General features: G+C 38.2%; 1 protein-coding gene across 1 annotated transcript in view; it reads left to right on the forward strand.

The window, feature by feature from the left end:
• PHIP (pleckstrin homology domain interacting protein) overlaps positions 1–17,319 on the forward strand; it is a 111,494-nt gene that overhangs the window by 31,207 nt on the left and 62,968 nt on the right. Inside the window, exons 8-15 of the mRNA XM_038177519.2 lie at positions 2,512–2,733; positions 3,388–3,488; positions 8,776–8,846; positions 9,641–9,741; positions 9,839–9,879; positions 11,000–11,098; positions 12,673–12,826; positions 13,737–13,871. Coding sequence (XP_038033447.2) covers positions 2,512–2,733; positions 3,388–3,488; positions 8,776–8,846; positions 9,641–9,741; positions 9,839–9,879; positions 11,000–11,098; positions 12,673–12,826; positions 13,737–13,871 — 924 coding nt within the window. The remainder of the gene's footprint in view (positions 1–2,511; positions 2,734–3,387; positions 3,489–8,775; positions 8,847–9,640; positions 9,742–9,838; positions 9,880–10,999; positions 11,099–12,672; positions 12,827–13,736; positions 13,872–17,319) is intronic.

Below are 17,319 nucleotides of genomic sequence, written 5' to 3' on the forward strand. Positions count from 1 at the left end.
GTTCAGAGGGACCTCACGTGCTGGAGAAACAGACTAGCAAGAACTTTGTGAAGTTTCACCAAGGGTAATGCCAAATGCTGCCGCTGGGGAGGAATAACCCTGTGCAGATGCTGGGGCCTGATGAGCTGGAAAGCGGCATTGATGGAAAGGTCCTTGGAACGCTGAGAGAGAAGAAGTTGGATATAGGCCAGCAATGTGCCCCTGAGGGCACTCAGCCCGGATGATGTCTGGACTGTTTGGGCAGCACAAGAAGGGCATGGACATGCTGGAGAGAGTCCAGGGAAGGGCTGGGAGGATGGTGGAGGCATCGGAGCATCTGACATAGAAGGAGAAGCTGAGAGAGCTGTGATTTCTTAGCCTTGTGAAGAGAAGGCTTGCAGGGATCTTATCAGCATGTGTGTAGATGTGATGTGAGAGAGTCTTCATCTCTCTCATCCTTCTCAAAAAGAAATGGCAGCCAGACTCTTCTCATGAGGGGGTTGTGACAGGACAAGAGGCAATTAGCACAAACTCAGTTTATACCAAAAACGAGTAGGGCAGAGGTACAGGAGGAGTTGTCCTGCCCACATCTCTGCACTCATGGGTGCGCCTGCTGAAGAGCTGGGAAGAAAGAAATGTCATTCCTGTAAGAAAGTCATGCCCATCTGGGGAAAAGTAGAGGCATGGCAGATGGTAAATCAAAATTACCTATTAAGACAGTCCAGAAATGCAGTCAATTTTTAAGTTATCTTGATTTCACACGTCTGGAGTTCCCTGCAAAGCATTCTGCAGGATTAACATGCCACTAATGGTCCAAAGCAACCTTTTGCTTTGGAGAAAAGTTGGAGAAAAAAGACCTTCTATAAAGAGTATCCCTATAGAAAAATGCCCCCTCTCAGTATGCTTAAATACAATCAGCTTTCTTTTTACTCTTTGGAAAACTGTGGCTATTGTTGTATCCCTGTGTGTAAAGAGATACGTTGTCTTGTCTACATCGATGTAAACAATGTAGGAAGAGAGAAACTATTGTGAATAACTCTGAGTCAGAAACAACTTCTTGCTCGCTAAACAAAAAGCAGCCCCGAGGAGGTTGGCTGGTTTGCTGGCTGTTGGTACAAACGCAAATGGAGGTGTAATTCTTAAGTAACTGCAAGGGCGCTGTTCCCTGCCTTCTCCCAGATGAGAGTTTTGAATCTAACCTAATATAATGAGTAAAATTTAGCTACCTTTTCAAGTAGACAGCTGCAGCATTTTTAATAAATATGTTAAGCAAGTGAGGGGAGATCGTCCATTCCTCAGCATCAACATAACATAAACAGGAATGTTGGTATCTATTAAAATAAATAAATAAATAAAAATCTTGTATGTGTTCCAATAACTAATAACTGCAGGGTGTATCTGGGTTCCTTTTTAAAGCGTTTTCTGGTGGTTTTGCCTGGCTCTTTGGTGGAACAGTTCTACTTCAGAGCTAGCTTTTGGTGAGCAATTCCCAAGTGAGGTGTTGCTGTGCTGGGACCGGGCTGTCCAGAGAAGTAGCTAAACTGAGCTGCAGCAGCGTGGGCTTTTAATAGTTATGTGTATGTAGACTAAGGAGTCTGCGAAATAAGACAAATATGTATCATTTATGCCTTACAAAAGCAGTAATTTTGAAAAGCGGTTATCAGTAGTTTCTAAATATTTTTTGAGACTTTAGGTTGCAGGCCTGTTCACCAAATGCCTGCCAGTCTTTTGAAAAAGTGGTGGCTCTTCTCTGTGCTTTGGATTCCTTTCTTAGAAATGTGGACAACAGTATAGCCCTGCCTTCCCACTTCTTCAAAAAACGAACAAACAAAATACAAACCAGCAGGCAGGCGAGATAAACTTGCACAGATGCGCTGTTGGTAGGCAGAAGAACTAAAACCCAGGTGAAATTGTATGACATGTTATAACTTGCTGCAGCATCCGTGCGTGGCCATTAGTAGATTGGTGCTCTGGATGCTAAACCCAACGCCCATCTTTGTGTTTGTTCTGAACCTGAACAAATAACCAAAACCTATACAGGAGTGGCTGCCTTCAGAGCTCACAGGTAGTTTGAATCAGTCATTCTGGAACAGTGTCACTGTTCAGTCAGTGTCTGTGAAATGGGTATCATGCTAAATGAAAAACACGGTAGCAATTCGTAATTCATTTTCACGTTTAATATCCATTTGCATTCAGTGTACTGCAACTGTTTCCTTCTTCAGTTTGTGCTGGAGTTTTGAAAAGAAGTGTCGTGTCTTGCTGAGGAGGTTAAATCCACCTTGCTATGAGATCTGTAGTTTGTGTTACGAATGCATGATTTGTATCTACTGTTGAGAATTAATGTAATCTAGTGTTGTGTTTTGACTGCAGAGTGGAAAGCTATTGAAAAGCAGTTAGAAGGCAGTAAAAGAACGAAAAAAATAATAATCCCGTGTGCTGCTAGTTGTGTTGTTCAGTTCTTTGTCTTTGTGAACTGTAACACTGAAACAACCAATGGTACGATTGAAATGATTTATTTCTACTTACTTCCAGGGATCAGATGATTGCCTTGTAAAAATCTGGGCAACAGATGATGGGAGGTTGCTGGCTACCCTGAGAGGGCACGCAGCTGAAATATCTGATATGGCAGTGAACTACGAAAACACCATGATAGCTGCTGGGAGCTGTGATAAAATGATCAGAGTTTGGTGCCTTCGAACTTGTGCACCCTTAGCAGTTCTGCAGGGCCACAGCGCGTCTATAACGTCATTGCAGGTAGGTGTTTGCTTTGCAAAGTCACCTAAGCAATAACACGCACCGCTTGTCTGAAAAAGAAACCACTTGGGAATGTTCAATACAATGAAAATGCGTATTTGGCAACTACGCTGTGAAGGGAGAAGGAATTTTCATGGTGCGCACTGCAAAATGGCAGGTTTATTGTCACAATATCTGACCCTTGAAAAATGCCAGGCATAGTGCTTGTTCGAAACAAAAATTGCGTGATGCATGGGGACAGTTCTGTTGTGAAATAAGGTTTCTTTGCACACCATGATTCTGACTTAGCGGTACGTTAACTAAAACTAAAGTCAGTGTTGAGTATGGTTTGCTTTGTTTCTGTTTAGAGTTGCATGCTATTGCACAGTTTGGGTTGTGGGGAGGGAGAACCCAAAGTGCTTTGGCAAGTAACCCAGAAAAGTTGTTCTGAAGATAGAAAGTTACTCCGAGAAGCATTGTGTTATTGTGCTATTTATTGCAGTTTATTGTGTTAGTTTTTTTTTTTCTTCAGTATGGTTTGATACTTTTTTTTTTTTCTTTCATTTTATTTTATGTCTTGTTTAAATGAGAAGCCAATGTCTTGAGGAACTTCTTAGCATGTCTGGGACGGATTAACAGACCTTCTCTTTTTTCTTCCCCCGTTTCCCCTCCCAGTTCTCTCCACTATGCAGTGGCTCAAAGCGATACTTATCTTCAACCGGGGCAGATGGAACAATATGCTTTTGGCTGTGGGATGCTGGCACCCTTAAAATAAAGTTAGTTGCTATTTTATTTCTTGTTATTACTTTGTAATCAAGAATGACCTACTAACCTTGGAGAAAAAACTTGTCACTGGTTGGTTTGCTGTCTGCAATCGTTGGATATGATCTGTTTCTGTGGGTACCTGTAACTTACTTGTCTTTTAAGGACTAAGTTGATAACATAAGCGACCACTGAGGTTTTTTGTTCAGGGAAACAAATCAATATATACCCATTCTTTTCTCTAATTATTAACCAGGAAAAAAAAAATCAGTGACATTTTTGTAACGTGATGTCAAAGTTGGCTTTTTTTGTTCTATTCTCATCTCTCAATCCCACATGAAATGAAAATGGTGTTGACAAATTGTGCTACAAGATGATTGCAATTGGTATTCGAAAATCCAAATTTTGGTGGGAGAAGGTAATATTCTAGCAAGAAACCAGGATGGGATTATTTTTGGTTTGTTCTTTTCTCATCTCTAAATCCTTTCTTAGTTGCTCTTTACTGTTGCGTGGTAGGAAGGAGTACTCGTGGGCAGTTGTGTATCAGTGGATGAAGTTGAGTCTGAAGTTTCTGTTTTCAAAGTATAAGATATGAAAAATTTTACCAGGACCCTCAAATTGAGTTAGTTTTTTATTAAAGATAACTTCTTCAATGGCTTTCAAGTGCTTTTTGCTCCTTCTTAATTGTGAAATATCTGGAACCTAAAATTGGAAATAGACCTTTTAATAATCACTGATAATTCAGTTTAGAGGAAGAGATCTCTTCCCTTTTCCTAACGAGAGAATAGTGGAATTAATGAGACTTAAATGGGTTATACTACACGAGCTGGGAGATGAATCATGGAGTTGGATGGAAGTTGTCCTGAGGTAAAACTTGGGAAGTGAGCAAGCTGGTATCAGTTGTTGTAGAAGATTCTCAGCTATTTCCTACCCATGGTGAAATGTAAATGTGGAATGCAAAATTTAAGTGAGATGCACTGGCAAATATTAAAAGAAGAAAGTGTGTTTTTTTTTTTCCAGTTAATGCTTTCATGTGTAAATAGTCGCAGTGCAGTGGCACAGAGAAAACAGATGAGTTGAGGTGTCCCTTGCAGAATGGAAAGGAAGGAGCCTGGTACCCCAAGCCATGCCAGTGACTCATGTTGTGTAACGACAGTGCAGAGTAAGCTTTGAGACTGGAGTTTGTACCATCTTCAGCTTCTGTTCTGGAGTAATTTACATGTCGAGTTTAAGACAGAGCGACCCTACGTCTCTTCAGTCTGGAAGAAGAGTGCATGAAGATGAGACCTGTATAGTTAGAAGTGCCTTGAGGAGGTTGTACAACGACCAGTTGCTTGTTGGCTCTTCCTGTGCTAGAGGGTATCAAGTGAGAGCAGCCAATTCCAAGTCAGGAGCAGGTGGTTCTTACCAAAACGTGCAGCTAAGCCGTGAAACTCCTTACCACAGAATATTATGCACTGAAAACTTGCATGAAGATACTGAAAGGTATACTTTTTCTGCTCTTACACATTCAGTTTTGGCTACACTTGGAAGCAGGATACTGCTCTTAGATCTTTGTTCTAATTTAGTAGAGCTGTTACGTTTTTGAAGTAATCAATGCTTTCTCATCAAAGCCAAAGCATATGGTAAGTCTAAATAAGAAACAGGCATGTCTTTTGGGACGGAAACATAATTGATGTCACTTAAGATATTGAATTAGTTGGACATTCATAAAAGTCTTAATGTAGCTCTTCTTAAGCTTGTTAGTTACAGGAAATTTTACTTAATTTGCTAAACTGTAACCTTTTCTAACTGTGATTCCCCACTCCAGTAAATCCTATTAAGTGACACTGTGAAACTAAGAATCCAGCCTAATTTTTCACAAGGAGGCCGCGTCATATGGGCACAGGGTCTCAGTAATGGGTGTGGATTGGTGTGGTTTTAAGTGAGGTGATTGCTCTTCCTCACACCTCTAGATCTGGATCTGCTTCCAGAACTGTGGAAATGGGGCAGATTCCCTCCACATCCACTCAGTGATGTGTGGTAGCAATATAAGAGCATCAAAGGAAAGAGAGATTCCTGTCAGTCTTATTCATAAGACCCATTGTAAGTTTTTGTTGTTTTTTTTTTTTTTTTCTAAGTGTCCTATCCCAGTTATGTCTTTCCTTTTTTTTTTTTTTCCTCTGCAAATGTTTGTTTGTTTCACTCTTGGATTGCAGAAAACCTTGTGTTCATATTTGCCAGCAGATCTGTTGCAGTATTAATAGTATCTCTGAAATTAGAGGCTTCCCATGCTGGTCTCCCAGTTTTTGGATAACCTCATTAATTGAGGCCTGTTAAGTATTTGTTTTACACATATGGCCCAGACGGGAGATACTTGGCTCTGTTTTAATAAACTGCAGAAGGAGGCTTTACAGTAGATTTTGTGCCACAGGGTGAAACACAGGCATGGCAAGACTGACCACAAAATTCTCAGTGTTGTTTAGAAGAGAGGGATTAACTCTGTTACTATATGCTTCTGTGACGATGACAGTGAGGAAGATTCAAATGCTAGAGCCTCCTGTGTGCTCCTGTGCTTTCAGTGAAGAGCTTTCTGACCAGGCAGTTACCGTGTATGCCCAAAAGCTGCAACAATCCAGTCAGATTAATTTGGTTTCTAAGTAGAGGAACAGTAGGGCTGTTGTTCCTGTAGATAAAGAAGACAAGGAAAGGTCCAAAGCAGGTGGAAAAATAATTTAGAAATAAGGTAATCAAGACCTTCCCTCACATTTAGGCGCTGTTACTATTCTGGATCAGGGCAGAAAACACAAGGGTTGCATGCTGTTCGAGTTGACAGTGTGGAGAAGAGAGAAAATCATCCTTGGGTCATCAGGAACCGATAGATCATTTGCCTCAGGTCTGAGGGAGAATTTTTACAACTGGTCACTGTGCAAAAGCTAAATCAGTTGCACTAAAAGTATTTGTATATGTATTTGTGATGAGAAAGATGCTGAGTTTTCTTGTTATTTCTTCTGCCACCTATTTGAATCGCAAGCTTCCAGTGTTAGTCTGTTGTTGGCAGACCACGCCAACAAGGCAGCAGAGCTGTCTCGCAGATTTGGATAGAGGAACAACTTATACTGCTTTTTAGCTGCTCTTAATTTTCTTCCCATATTTTTAAAAAGAGAAAAAAAAAAAAAAAGGAACAAAACATGTGCTGATGATTTTGACATTCCTCTTTTGGACAAGAAGATGTTAATTCCTCATGTCTTTGGGGTGGTAGCATACTTCACATCTGCTTTCTTATGCAGAAGGCACTTTATGTTGAAGGGGCTTCTCGTGCGTTAGGATTCAGGTGTGCCAGTCCATGTTTGTTGGCTTTTAAGCCAAGACTCAAGTCGGAGGGCTTGCCTTGCACGTGTTTTTCCTGGAGAAGTCTTACTTAAGCCACTGCATGTCCAGAGTGAGGTTACTCTGTAGGATTTGGGTTATGCAGCCGTTCCTGCACTAGGACAGCATTTTGAAGGTGGACTTGAGAGATGTTTCCATGGGTGAGTGTTTCCCTTAGTTGAGGCACACGGTGTACAATGCTTTTTTGCCTGTGCAGGCTCTGGTCTGACTGTAGCCTCTCATCTTGGGAGGAAAATGGTTTACCAGGGCCTTGCTGGACCTCTCTGTGAAATGTTTGTGAAGGTGCCTTAATATGTTCCAGCCACTTACACGATTGGGTTGAGAATGCTTGTTAAAGCAAAACGATTAACTTGTTTTATGTATGTTTCAAGAAATTGTCCTTCAGCCACCTTCCTTACTTCCCCACGTTACTGATTGTCCAGCTTATCTTGTAAAGATTACGGTCTGTTGTAGTGTAAAAGAATGCCATAATCTTGTCTCCTAATGCCTTAAATAACATACATTAGAGAGACATAAGTTGGAGAATTTAACATGATTATCCAAATTAGAACATAAGTGCATACTTGCTCTGTTTTGCAGCTGTCCTAACTCCAAAGGCAGAGTTCACAAACCACAGTGGAAGAAAACAGCAGCCTATTTATCTATTTACACTTGCTCCGTATTATGTAAGCTGCATATCGAATCATCTGATAGTTCTTTTTAAGTTAGTATCTCAGTTAAGAAGGGTTTGAACTGTTTTGTGTAATAGCTCTGTGTTGTTTAGTGTACCTTGTAACATCCCCCACTGAAAGTCTTTGCAAGGAGCTATCTGAAAAGTCCTGAAGGAAGATTGACAGAAACAACCTGTATTGAATGGACAATTCGGAGAAAGATTTCTTAACTGCTATTGCCAGTAGTGTGTTTGTTATATTGTTTTGTATATAGGCACCAGTAAGGTGTCATGCTTACTACTTTCTTTGAGATAGCAATAGCTGATAGGTGGAGAAAGGTCTCTTACTCATCTGCCTGCAGCTGAAAAAAAAAAAAAGCCATTTTGCTTCTAAAAGTGAAAAAATTGGATGTCATGAATATGCATTCTTTTATGTTAAAACAGATCTTTAGCGATGACACTTGTGGGTGTAATGCTGCTGTTCTCTAGTAAGTTTATTCTTTGAGGACTAAGGATTGCAGATGGTGTACTATGCAAGACCACCTACTGAGCTGGGGTTGCTGCAGTACGTGAGCAGAACTGAAGTAATGATTGAAGGACTAGATCCTTGGTTTGTTTTTTACACACACACACTCTTAAAGTGAAGCTTTAGTTCTGCTTCCACATCAGGTACTGAACTGCCTAAATGGAAGCACAGTGCATAAAGAAAATGTTCTTTAAAACTTCTAGCCATAGTCCTAATTTTCTGTGGGGGCTATTGGAAACCCACAAACAATACATGCTTTCTGAAGAAATGGGTGTATTCTAATGCTGTGAAATACTTCAAATTTATTTAAATTTCTTTTGTATCATTTTCTACAAATAGTACCAACCTCAGTTTCTCTCTTGTAGTCAAAGCAGCCATGTTTTGCAGGAGAAAACCAGAGCTCTGATACACACAGTGGTTTAAAACAACCTCCTGGGTACCTGGCTCTGGTGTCTTCTCATCTGCTTTACAGGTGACTTAAACGAAAGTGTTTTGTATAGCTATATTTGAGGGGAGAGGGACATGGGATTTAAATTTGCAATACAGCTCTCCTTTATACTTAGATTGTTTGGTCTGTCTGTATGTCTTAGTTTCCTAAAGATCAGATCATGAAGCATAGTCGCAGTAAATTGTTTGTAGATGGGCAGCCATCTGTTCCGTCATATTTAATTTTGTCCTTCTGTGCTTTATTTCTAACATACTGACTTGTTTTTTGAAACTGTATTAGGAAATTATTTAACTATTTCTTTATTTTTAGTCCAAGGCCAACAAAATTTACGGAACGCCCTCGGCCTGGAGTCCAAATGATCTGTTCTTCTTTTAGTGCTGGTAAAAGACCATTTTATATATACACGTATATATCTTTGTCTCAATGTAAGAAGTCATTTAGAGAGTAAAATGAATTATAATGCAGTTACTGTAGCATATTTCTTCTTAAAAAGATGGAACTGAGTTAAAATGGTTATTGGAAAAAAACACCAAATATTATTCCAATTAATATTTGGAATCTGTGCTTTAATTCTTGGTGATACGGAAATTCTTGAAAACAACTGAACATAAAGTCTCTTGTGTCTGCAGTTTCTTTAAAACGTGACATTTTTCCTCAGAGTGATTCTGAAAGTTAGCTTTATCTGAGATAGGATTATGGAGGTTTTATTAAGAAGGTGCTAATTACCAGGTTCTCACTCTCTGAATTTCATTCATACTTAGAGTTGACAGTTGGTAAAGAGCACAACACAAACAATTAGATACAATACCAAACCGACAGAAGAGTATTTTCAGAAAGTACTAGGGCTCTGTTTCCATTCAGTTTTCTTTAAGATTGAGCCCCACTAAGAGCTTAGTCACAAACAAATTACTTCAGTTAGCTAATTTTCAGGTACGTCTCTGGATACACATTTGTCTGACAACAAATGTGAGCTAATTAAACTCCAGTTCAACTCTGAGTTTCTCAACCTTGTTGTTTTTACTTAAAGGTCAGTTACAGACACAAATGAAATGAGATACAGCTGTAAATTTAAGGGAATAACTTTAAATATTTAATGTTACAGATATTTGAAAGTACTGTAATAACATTAGATTGCCCGTTTTTCTTATGACTTATCTGTGTTTGTTTTTCTCAGGTGGAATGTTTTTGGCCACTGGAAGTACAGATCACATCATTAGGGTTTATTTCTTTGGATCAGGTCAGCCAGAGAAGATATCAGAGTTGGAGTTTCATACTGTAAATACTTCATTAAATTACATATGTATTTGATTAAAAGGAAGATTTGGATAATTTAGAATTGCTTTTGATTTTTTTATTTTTATTTTTTATATAGGACAAAGTTGACAGCATTCAGTTCTCTAATAGTAGTAGCAGGTAAGCAAACAATTTATTTATTCATACCTTTTTTTTTTTTTTGACCTTGTGGAGATTTGTAAATATCAGTTTCTAAAAAATTGCTTTCTGTTTTGAGGTTCATGCAATAGTTATGGATTCTCAATAGTTTGTTTTAAATAATACTCCCTCTTCAGTTTTACCATTGTCTTCATTGCAATGAATGATTAAAGTATTTTGAGTTTGCCAAAATTAAGGAGTATAGAAATACTTCATATATACTTTATTTGCATTTATACTTATATGTATTCATAACTAAAATAACTATACATTTAGGTATATTTAAATGTTTAAACCTCTTTTCAGTTAAGTGACTGCTAGATAAAGGGAAAACTGTTAAACAAAATATAACTGTGTTTTGTTTAGCCTTTTTAGTACTTCACCGAAGTTTTAGATGTTGGATGTGAAGGATGCTAAAGAAAATAGCTCTATTATGAAATTTCTGACATTTCATTTAAATGACGCTCTAACATACACTTCTATTGCAATACAGTTAGTTGCAAACCAGGCTTCATTGTGTTCCATCCACCTCTTTCTCCTCCTCCTGACCCTGCACTCCAAAAAAAGGGGAAAAAAAAGGTCAGGGAGAAGCTCAAGCTTGTTTGAGACCATTCTTCTATTCAGAGACCCTCACTACACAGCTAATGAGGAATAGATTTTGTTTGTTTTAAATCAAGTCTCTACTTCAGCTTGCAGCTCTCCTTGCACTTCAGCAATTTTTAGGTCTTAAATCCCATTAGTAGCTTTACACGGAGTGATAGGGGCAGGCTGTTAGTTAGAATGCTCTTTGGGCTGCTGTGTCCCCATGGCAGAGCACTGTGATAACTAAGCCAGGTGCACCATGGATCAAAATACAGCTAGTTTGGAAGGGGCTCATATTAGAGAAGCAGATTTCACTTTTTGCAGACCCTTACATTTTTACTGGTACATGAAGTGTTTTTTCACCTCAAGCCAGTAAAGCATTCTGACATTGTTTGCACTCCTTATACGTCAACTTAATTTTTAGAATTCTGAATTCTCTAGTTTCTATCCCTTTTTACAAGGGTCTTTTCTGTACAGACCTGCCGTTGATCTCAGTATAACTCTTTTTCCCTTTTGTTAGATTTGTGAGTGGAAGCCGTGATGGAACAGCACGAATCTGGCAGTTTAAACGAAGGGAGTGGAAAAGCATTTTGTTGGATATGGCTACTCGCCCAGCAGGGTAAGTAATATAGAATGTTCTGCTATCAGATAGATACTTGAAGTCCATTGATATTGTTTGCTGGCTGACTTTTTAAAGAAAAAAGCACAAACGATTATGGATTAAATCTACAATATGCTTGTCTAGCTCTTGAAGTCCAATGAAAGCAAATATTTGACTATATATTCAGCTGTGGAAACTAGTTTGTCCAGATAGTAGCTCCACTAGTTCTTCGGTTTGAGTAAAGGAGTAAAAGATATACAAACCACATTAAAGGTCAAATTTATGCTTTTTATGTAGGTGTAATTCTGGTAATATTTAAAATATTGCATTCTGGTAATATTTAAAAGTTATTGTGGAATCTGTGTACCCAGAGAAGGAATTTTGGGCTCTTTTATACCACATGCCAGAGCAAATAAGTCACTTGCTATGTAATGGGTTCTCAATAATCTGAGAATTCGCAAGGCTTTGTGTAGGTATAGAAAACTTACGTACACCAGACCAAATAATGAAAAAGGCTTGAAGATGGAGAAAAACTTTGTAGGGATTGTGGTTTGGACCTTCTTATTTTGGCATGGAGGAAATGTTTTCCAACAGATGGTCATTAGAAAGTTTTATAATGGTTTAATGGGTACACCTTTTCCCTTCACTGATCATGTTGAGTAGTTTAAAGAAGGATATTTAATACAAAAAAAAAGACATAAGGAGTAAGCCTGTGGAAATACATCTGAAAGATCAAGAGAGGCATGGAAGAGATGACTAAATAAGCTATATAGTTTAGTTGGAAGTTTGGATCAGAAAGTATCTTGTTCTAAGCAAGTGCAACAAAATATGAATATAAAGCTGTTGGATGACAATCTATAATGCATTGGCACCCTGAAAACAAAGACTGAGCTACTTTTTCTTGAAAATGTGGCCTGTAAAAAATCATCATTTTAACTGATCCTGGAGAAAAAGCAATGGCTTGTTTTTAAACTGTTGTCACAAATGATGAACTTATTTGAGAAACTGAACTGCTTGTTTCAGTTAAGCACCTGTACCTGAATTCTGTTTATTCCCTTTCGATCGCTGTGTAAAGGACAGTTCCAAATTTGATCTTTTCTTCATAAGTACTATTTATCAAAGAACATGAAATTGGTACACTTAGAGAAAAGAAAGAATTCAAGATTTATTTTCTGATAGCAGAAAAGAAAGAGAAAAACAAAAGAATTCAGCCTCCTCTAGACCACTGCAGTGGTCTAGAAAATAATCTGTCTACAACTACATCTTATACTTTTGAGCTGTACAGTACATATAGATACATAAATTGGGTTAGATTATGTATCAAAGAGCATTATCTTGGAAAAACAGATCAACATAGTCTTTGAAATATTGAGAGGACTCTACAGTCATTGTTTAAGAATCTGTAGTGCTTTTCTGATTGTATATGTTAAAAAATTGGAAAACGTCTTTCATTTCTCCAGGTTCTTGAAGAAATAATGCTGTTTTTCATAATAATAAAGTAAAATACAGAAGTATTATCAGCTGTTACAGACATAAGAATGTTTTTAGCAAGCTAGAATTGCTTTGAAGCTCTTTTTGCTTTTTTATTTTAGACAAAATCCACAAGGAGTTGAAGACAAAATCACAAAACTGAAAGTGACCATGGTGGCATGGGACCGCCATGACAACTCTGTTATAACTGCAGTCAATAACATGACACTGAAAGTCTGGAATTCTTTCACTGGCCAACTCATTCATATTCTCATGGTAAGGTGCTCCACCTTCATTTATCAATCTGGAATGCAGAATTTATATATATGTCATCAAAATTCTTCCTTAAGCATTTTTTCTACCTGAAAGCCACCTTAATTAATGTATTTAGATAATTGAAATGTAATTGAGGTATTTCTCAGCTGCTTTCTAGAAAATAAAGCTTTGAAGTGCAAATCACCATTATTGTTTGAGATGTCTGAAACTAATTTTGGACTTTTTTTCTTTCCTAAAATGCTATCTTGGAAGGAGAGAAGGAAACAGTTGTTACTTTTGACTTTTTTAGCGTGACAAATGTTTGAAATACAGTTAATGGATAAAGTTGCCCTGTTTAAACACAGAGCCTTGTTACTACAACCTCATCATTTTATGGGTACTGAAAAGCAGCCTTTTAGAGAGAATGAATCAAACATTAGTTTTTACTAGTGTCTGATACTACTTTTTTTTTTAGTTGTAAAAATAGTTAGCTGTTGGTAAATTTACTTGAAAAGCTGTAGGTAAATTATTTCAAGTAAAGCTTAAAATTAGTGTTAATTCTGGAGATGCAGTTCTCTTAGTTATACTTAATTATTTCATGGCTCTAAATTAAATTTTTAAATGCTAACATGCTTAAACAAATAGAAATCTGCCCAGCATTAAGATCAAAAACATCAAATGAAATGATGAAAGTTGTGGGACAAACTTGTTACAGAGTTGTCATACTTGACATACTTATTATGACGCTGAAATTGCAACTGGGTAGAGAAGAGTATAATACAGATTGAAAAAACAGATTTAGTTGAAGTAGTTGTTATGTGCTGGGCACTTTCACACGTGAACATGGCAGTTCTCAGTGTTATCATTTTGAATTCCTGCATAAGTATTTGAGATAATTCTCTTGTTCTTCTTGCTGTATCCTTAATTTCAGGGCCATGAAGATGAAGTGTTTGTACTTGAACCTCATCCGTTTGATCCAAGAGTTCTCTTCTCTGCTGGACATGATGGAAATGTCATAGTTTGGGATTTGGCAAGAGGGGTCAAAATCCGGTCTTACTTCAACATGGTAATTATTGTGCTTTATGCAGATACGCCAAGGCAACCTTTCTAAACTTTTTGCTTTTAGTACTTTCTAATGTAGGCCATCTTGAAGCATGCATTTGTAATATAGGGCGAGGTCCTGCATCCAGTGAAGTCAAGAGAAATTCCTATTCAGTTTAATGGGGCAAATATCAAATCTGTAAAATGTAAAAAGTTGCTTCTTTGGCTGTATTTCATAGTCATCTTTCTATATGCTTCATCCATGTGAAGTTGGAGTGCTAGGTTACATTGTCAGAGATCATGCATAAGAGACAGGGTGACAGAGACCCTCGTTTAGTGCTCTGTTTCCTGCCTGGGAAACCAAGATGAAAACCAGTTTATTTTTTTGCATTACTAATTCTTAATCTGGCTAAAGCTCTTCAGGAGTCACCTGATCTCATACAATGTTGTTGTATGCTGCCTTGGCCCTGACTGAATACTGTCAGCCTTTCTGTGTAGAGTTCCTCCTCCACATGCAGGTTTCAAATTTGGTCTGTTCTGCAATAAACTAGTTCTTCTGGAAGATGGATGAGACAGGTATTTCTTTTTGTTTCTTGATATTTAGTAGGTCTTTGTACGTATCTTTTAATTCAAAAAGGTAATTATGTGTTTGCAATTCAGACTTTGCCTACTGGAGAAAATTTCAAAAGTCTTTGTAGAATATGGAGGATCATTGAGAATGCTGAGAGTAGGCAAATGAGCTTCATGCAGCTCTCAGCTGTAGTGGAATAGTGGTCTTGGAAACTAGAATAAAGAAGATATCTGAAGAAGACACCTGCCATAGATACACTGACAAAATAAAATTAAAAACAGACAGCACAAGCCAGGAGGGTCACTCTGAACCCAGAGAAATTTTTGACATGTTCACTATACTGGACAGTTCATAAGGAAGAAATTTTGCTAAGCTTTATGGGAAAGAGAGCGGTCTAGACTCCTACAGCAATGACCTAGATTCAGTATTGTTCCTTCTGCATTGTTTTCTGTAACTGAACTTCTGAAGGATCCCAGTCAATATGTTTGGAGTTATGAGTATAGATCTTTGTTTCCTCAGTGCTATTCCTTGGTACCAGTTGAGGTGTATGTCCTCAATGCACAGTTACGTTGCCCTTCCACTACTGCTTGTAGTGGATGTGTGATAGTTTTTGTGGAGCTTAAAGTCAGAGGAGGCTGAGTCCATCTGCTGCTTGTAAGACAAGTCCAGTCAAGAGATGTCAGAATCTAAATTACAGGTGCCTGAGACTTCAGGCAACACCCTGAAAAATAGAAGTACTTGTTTCAAGGGTGCTAAGAGGCACAAACACCAAAAAAAGAGTAAAAATTACGTTTGAAGATCTTGGGAATTGTAGAGAAATGTGTAGATAATCAGAAGCTCCCAGCAGCTAATAGTGTGTGCTTCATGCTAGAAATGAATGTGAGAAGTCTGCCTGCTGAGCGAGGTGAGGGGAGTTGTAAATCTGGCAATCAGTTTGACTCAAACAAATGAATAAGATCTATGAGCTAGATATCCAGGAGAGGCATCTCTCTACAGTGTCTGCATATTTCACCAGTCTTCTGTGGCTGATGCTTCAAAAGACATGGATGGAAATTGGAGGGTTTTTAGACAATTGTGGGGAAGATGCTTCTGGAGCATGAGGCTTCGTATTGCACAGTTACCTCTGCAGAGCTGCAGGTGTTAAGAGTTCTGGTTTACTAAGGGAGTGCTTGAATAAGCAGAGCTTCCAGTCTTTTCCCAATGTCCTAACTGGCATATCAACTGGAAACGTCATTAGATTAGCCACTATTAAATTATTTTGATAACTGCTGCAACTTTCATTGACTTGTTCAGTTTGTCATCTCATACTCCTGAAAAATAGGGTATTCAGGGGATGGGAAAGTTTTTACAGATTGGGTTTTGTTGGATCAGATGGGGAACATCATCTGGAAGAACCAAACCTGGTAGTTGAATGACAGGAGAGACCTGATGTAGCATTCAAAAACCTCTCATCATTGCCCAAAAAAACAGTGTCTGCAGTACAGAACTAGTACTGAACAATTTTGTTGTAACAAAAGTTCTGTGCAGACCTTGGAAGTGTTGATTGAATTAGAAAAAAGAGGATTGTTAACTTAGTGATAATTAGTCCAGTCAGATATTCCCATCCTAGGTGGAGAGCTGTTGCATCTAAAGCATTGTGGCAAATCCCTAAAGTCGAGTTGGGTATTTTTACGTTCTCCCAAGTTTCAATTCTTCACTGTCAGCATCAAAATCAAAATCTGAGTGATGCAAATGCTGTCGCACTTAAAACTCAACTCATCAGTTGAGTTACAGAGACTTAATTCCTTTTATCTGGTCAATGAATGTGAAATTGCAAAGCCTCAGTAGCCAAATGCATTTCTTGTTCTGTATTGAACTTAGATGAGGGAATCGAAGTTTTTATGCCTTGATGTGTCACAGGTAGGTGCCACTAGGAGACTGAGTGGTAGTGGTCCTGCAGAACATTGTCTCTGAGGGTTTTGTTTTTTGTTTTTATTTGTTTTTATCTTAAGATTTGCTTTAAAATAAGTTAGCACAGTCATGGTTGAACTTGGAACACCTTTGGTCTCTTTGCCAGATTTTGGTCTTTATAATTAATAGTAAACTCAGTCTCATAAGTGACTGACACGTGGGTTTACTCAGTAAGTATGTATATAATTTCAATGTTCGACATTTTCATGTGTAGTTTTCACTGTGGTGATAGAATTTATATAGGTCTTTTATAACTTGGTGTCGTAGTTCATGGGCATTCAGGTCTGGCTTAACTTAGCAACTTGAGTCAGATATACGGAAGAAAAATGTTCCCTACCCAAAGAGTGAAAGTAGTCATAGAGATATTAAAATCAAGAGGTCCATAAAGCTTTTTAGACAGTTTTTGAGACGTAGCAAATAAGTTCTGGGAGGGCTGTAAATGGCATGTGCAAATACAGGTGTATATTGTTATTTGTAGCCTGTATATTATACTTGCTGTTTTTGACTTAATATAGCTGTTAATGTAAGATGTGTTTTTGTCACTCATTTCTCCAAGGAACTGCTGAGGTTGTGGTTTTGATGTTGTAATACCAGGGCAATTTCACTGGTTGTAGTTCCCATGTAGAGGGAAGCATTGAGCAGACTTACTAAGAAACCCAGGGTAATAAAGTTGGGATAATAATGGTTTCTACAGCCAACTTTTAGAGCTTACATGTTTCACAGTGCCAGTGGTTTTGTTGCAGAAGGACAAGACAGGCCTAGTAAATGTTTACGCTGTAGCTCGTTACCCAGGGCCTAGATTCACTGAAGGACTTGACTGTTTTAGCACCTCAGCTCCTGAGGAGTGAGGTTCTTAATCCCCACAGCTGAATGCAGTATTCCTCCACATCCTCCTCCGCATCCTTGCTGTGTGGTAGATTTGGATGTCTTAGTGGACAATGGAGGAAAAATA

The sequence above is a fragment of the Anas platyrhynchos genome, chromosome 3 (assembly GCF_047663525.1).
Source record: "Anas platyrhynchos isolate ZD024472 breed Pekin duck chromosome 3, IASCAAS_PekinDuck_T2T, whole genome shotgun sequence".
Lineage (NCBI taxonomy): Eukaryota > Metazoa > Chordata > Aves > Anseriformes > Anatidae > Anas > Anas platyrhynchos.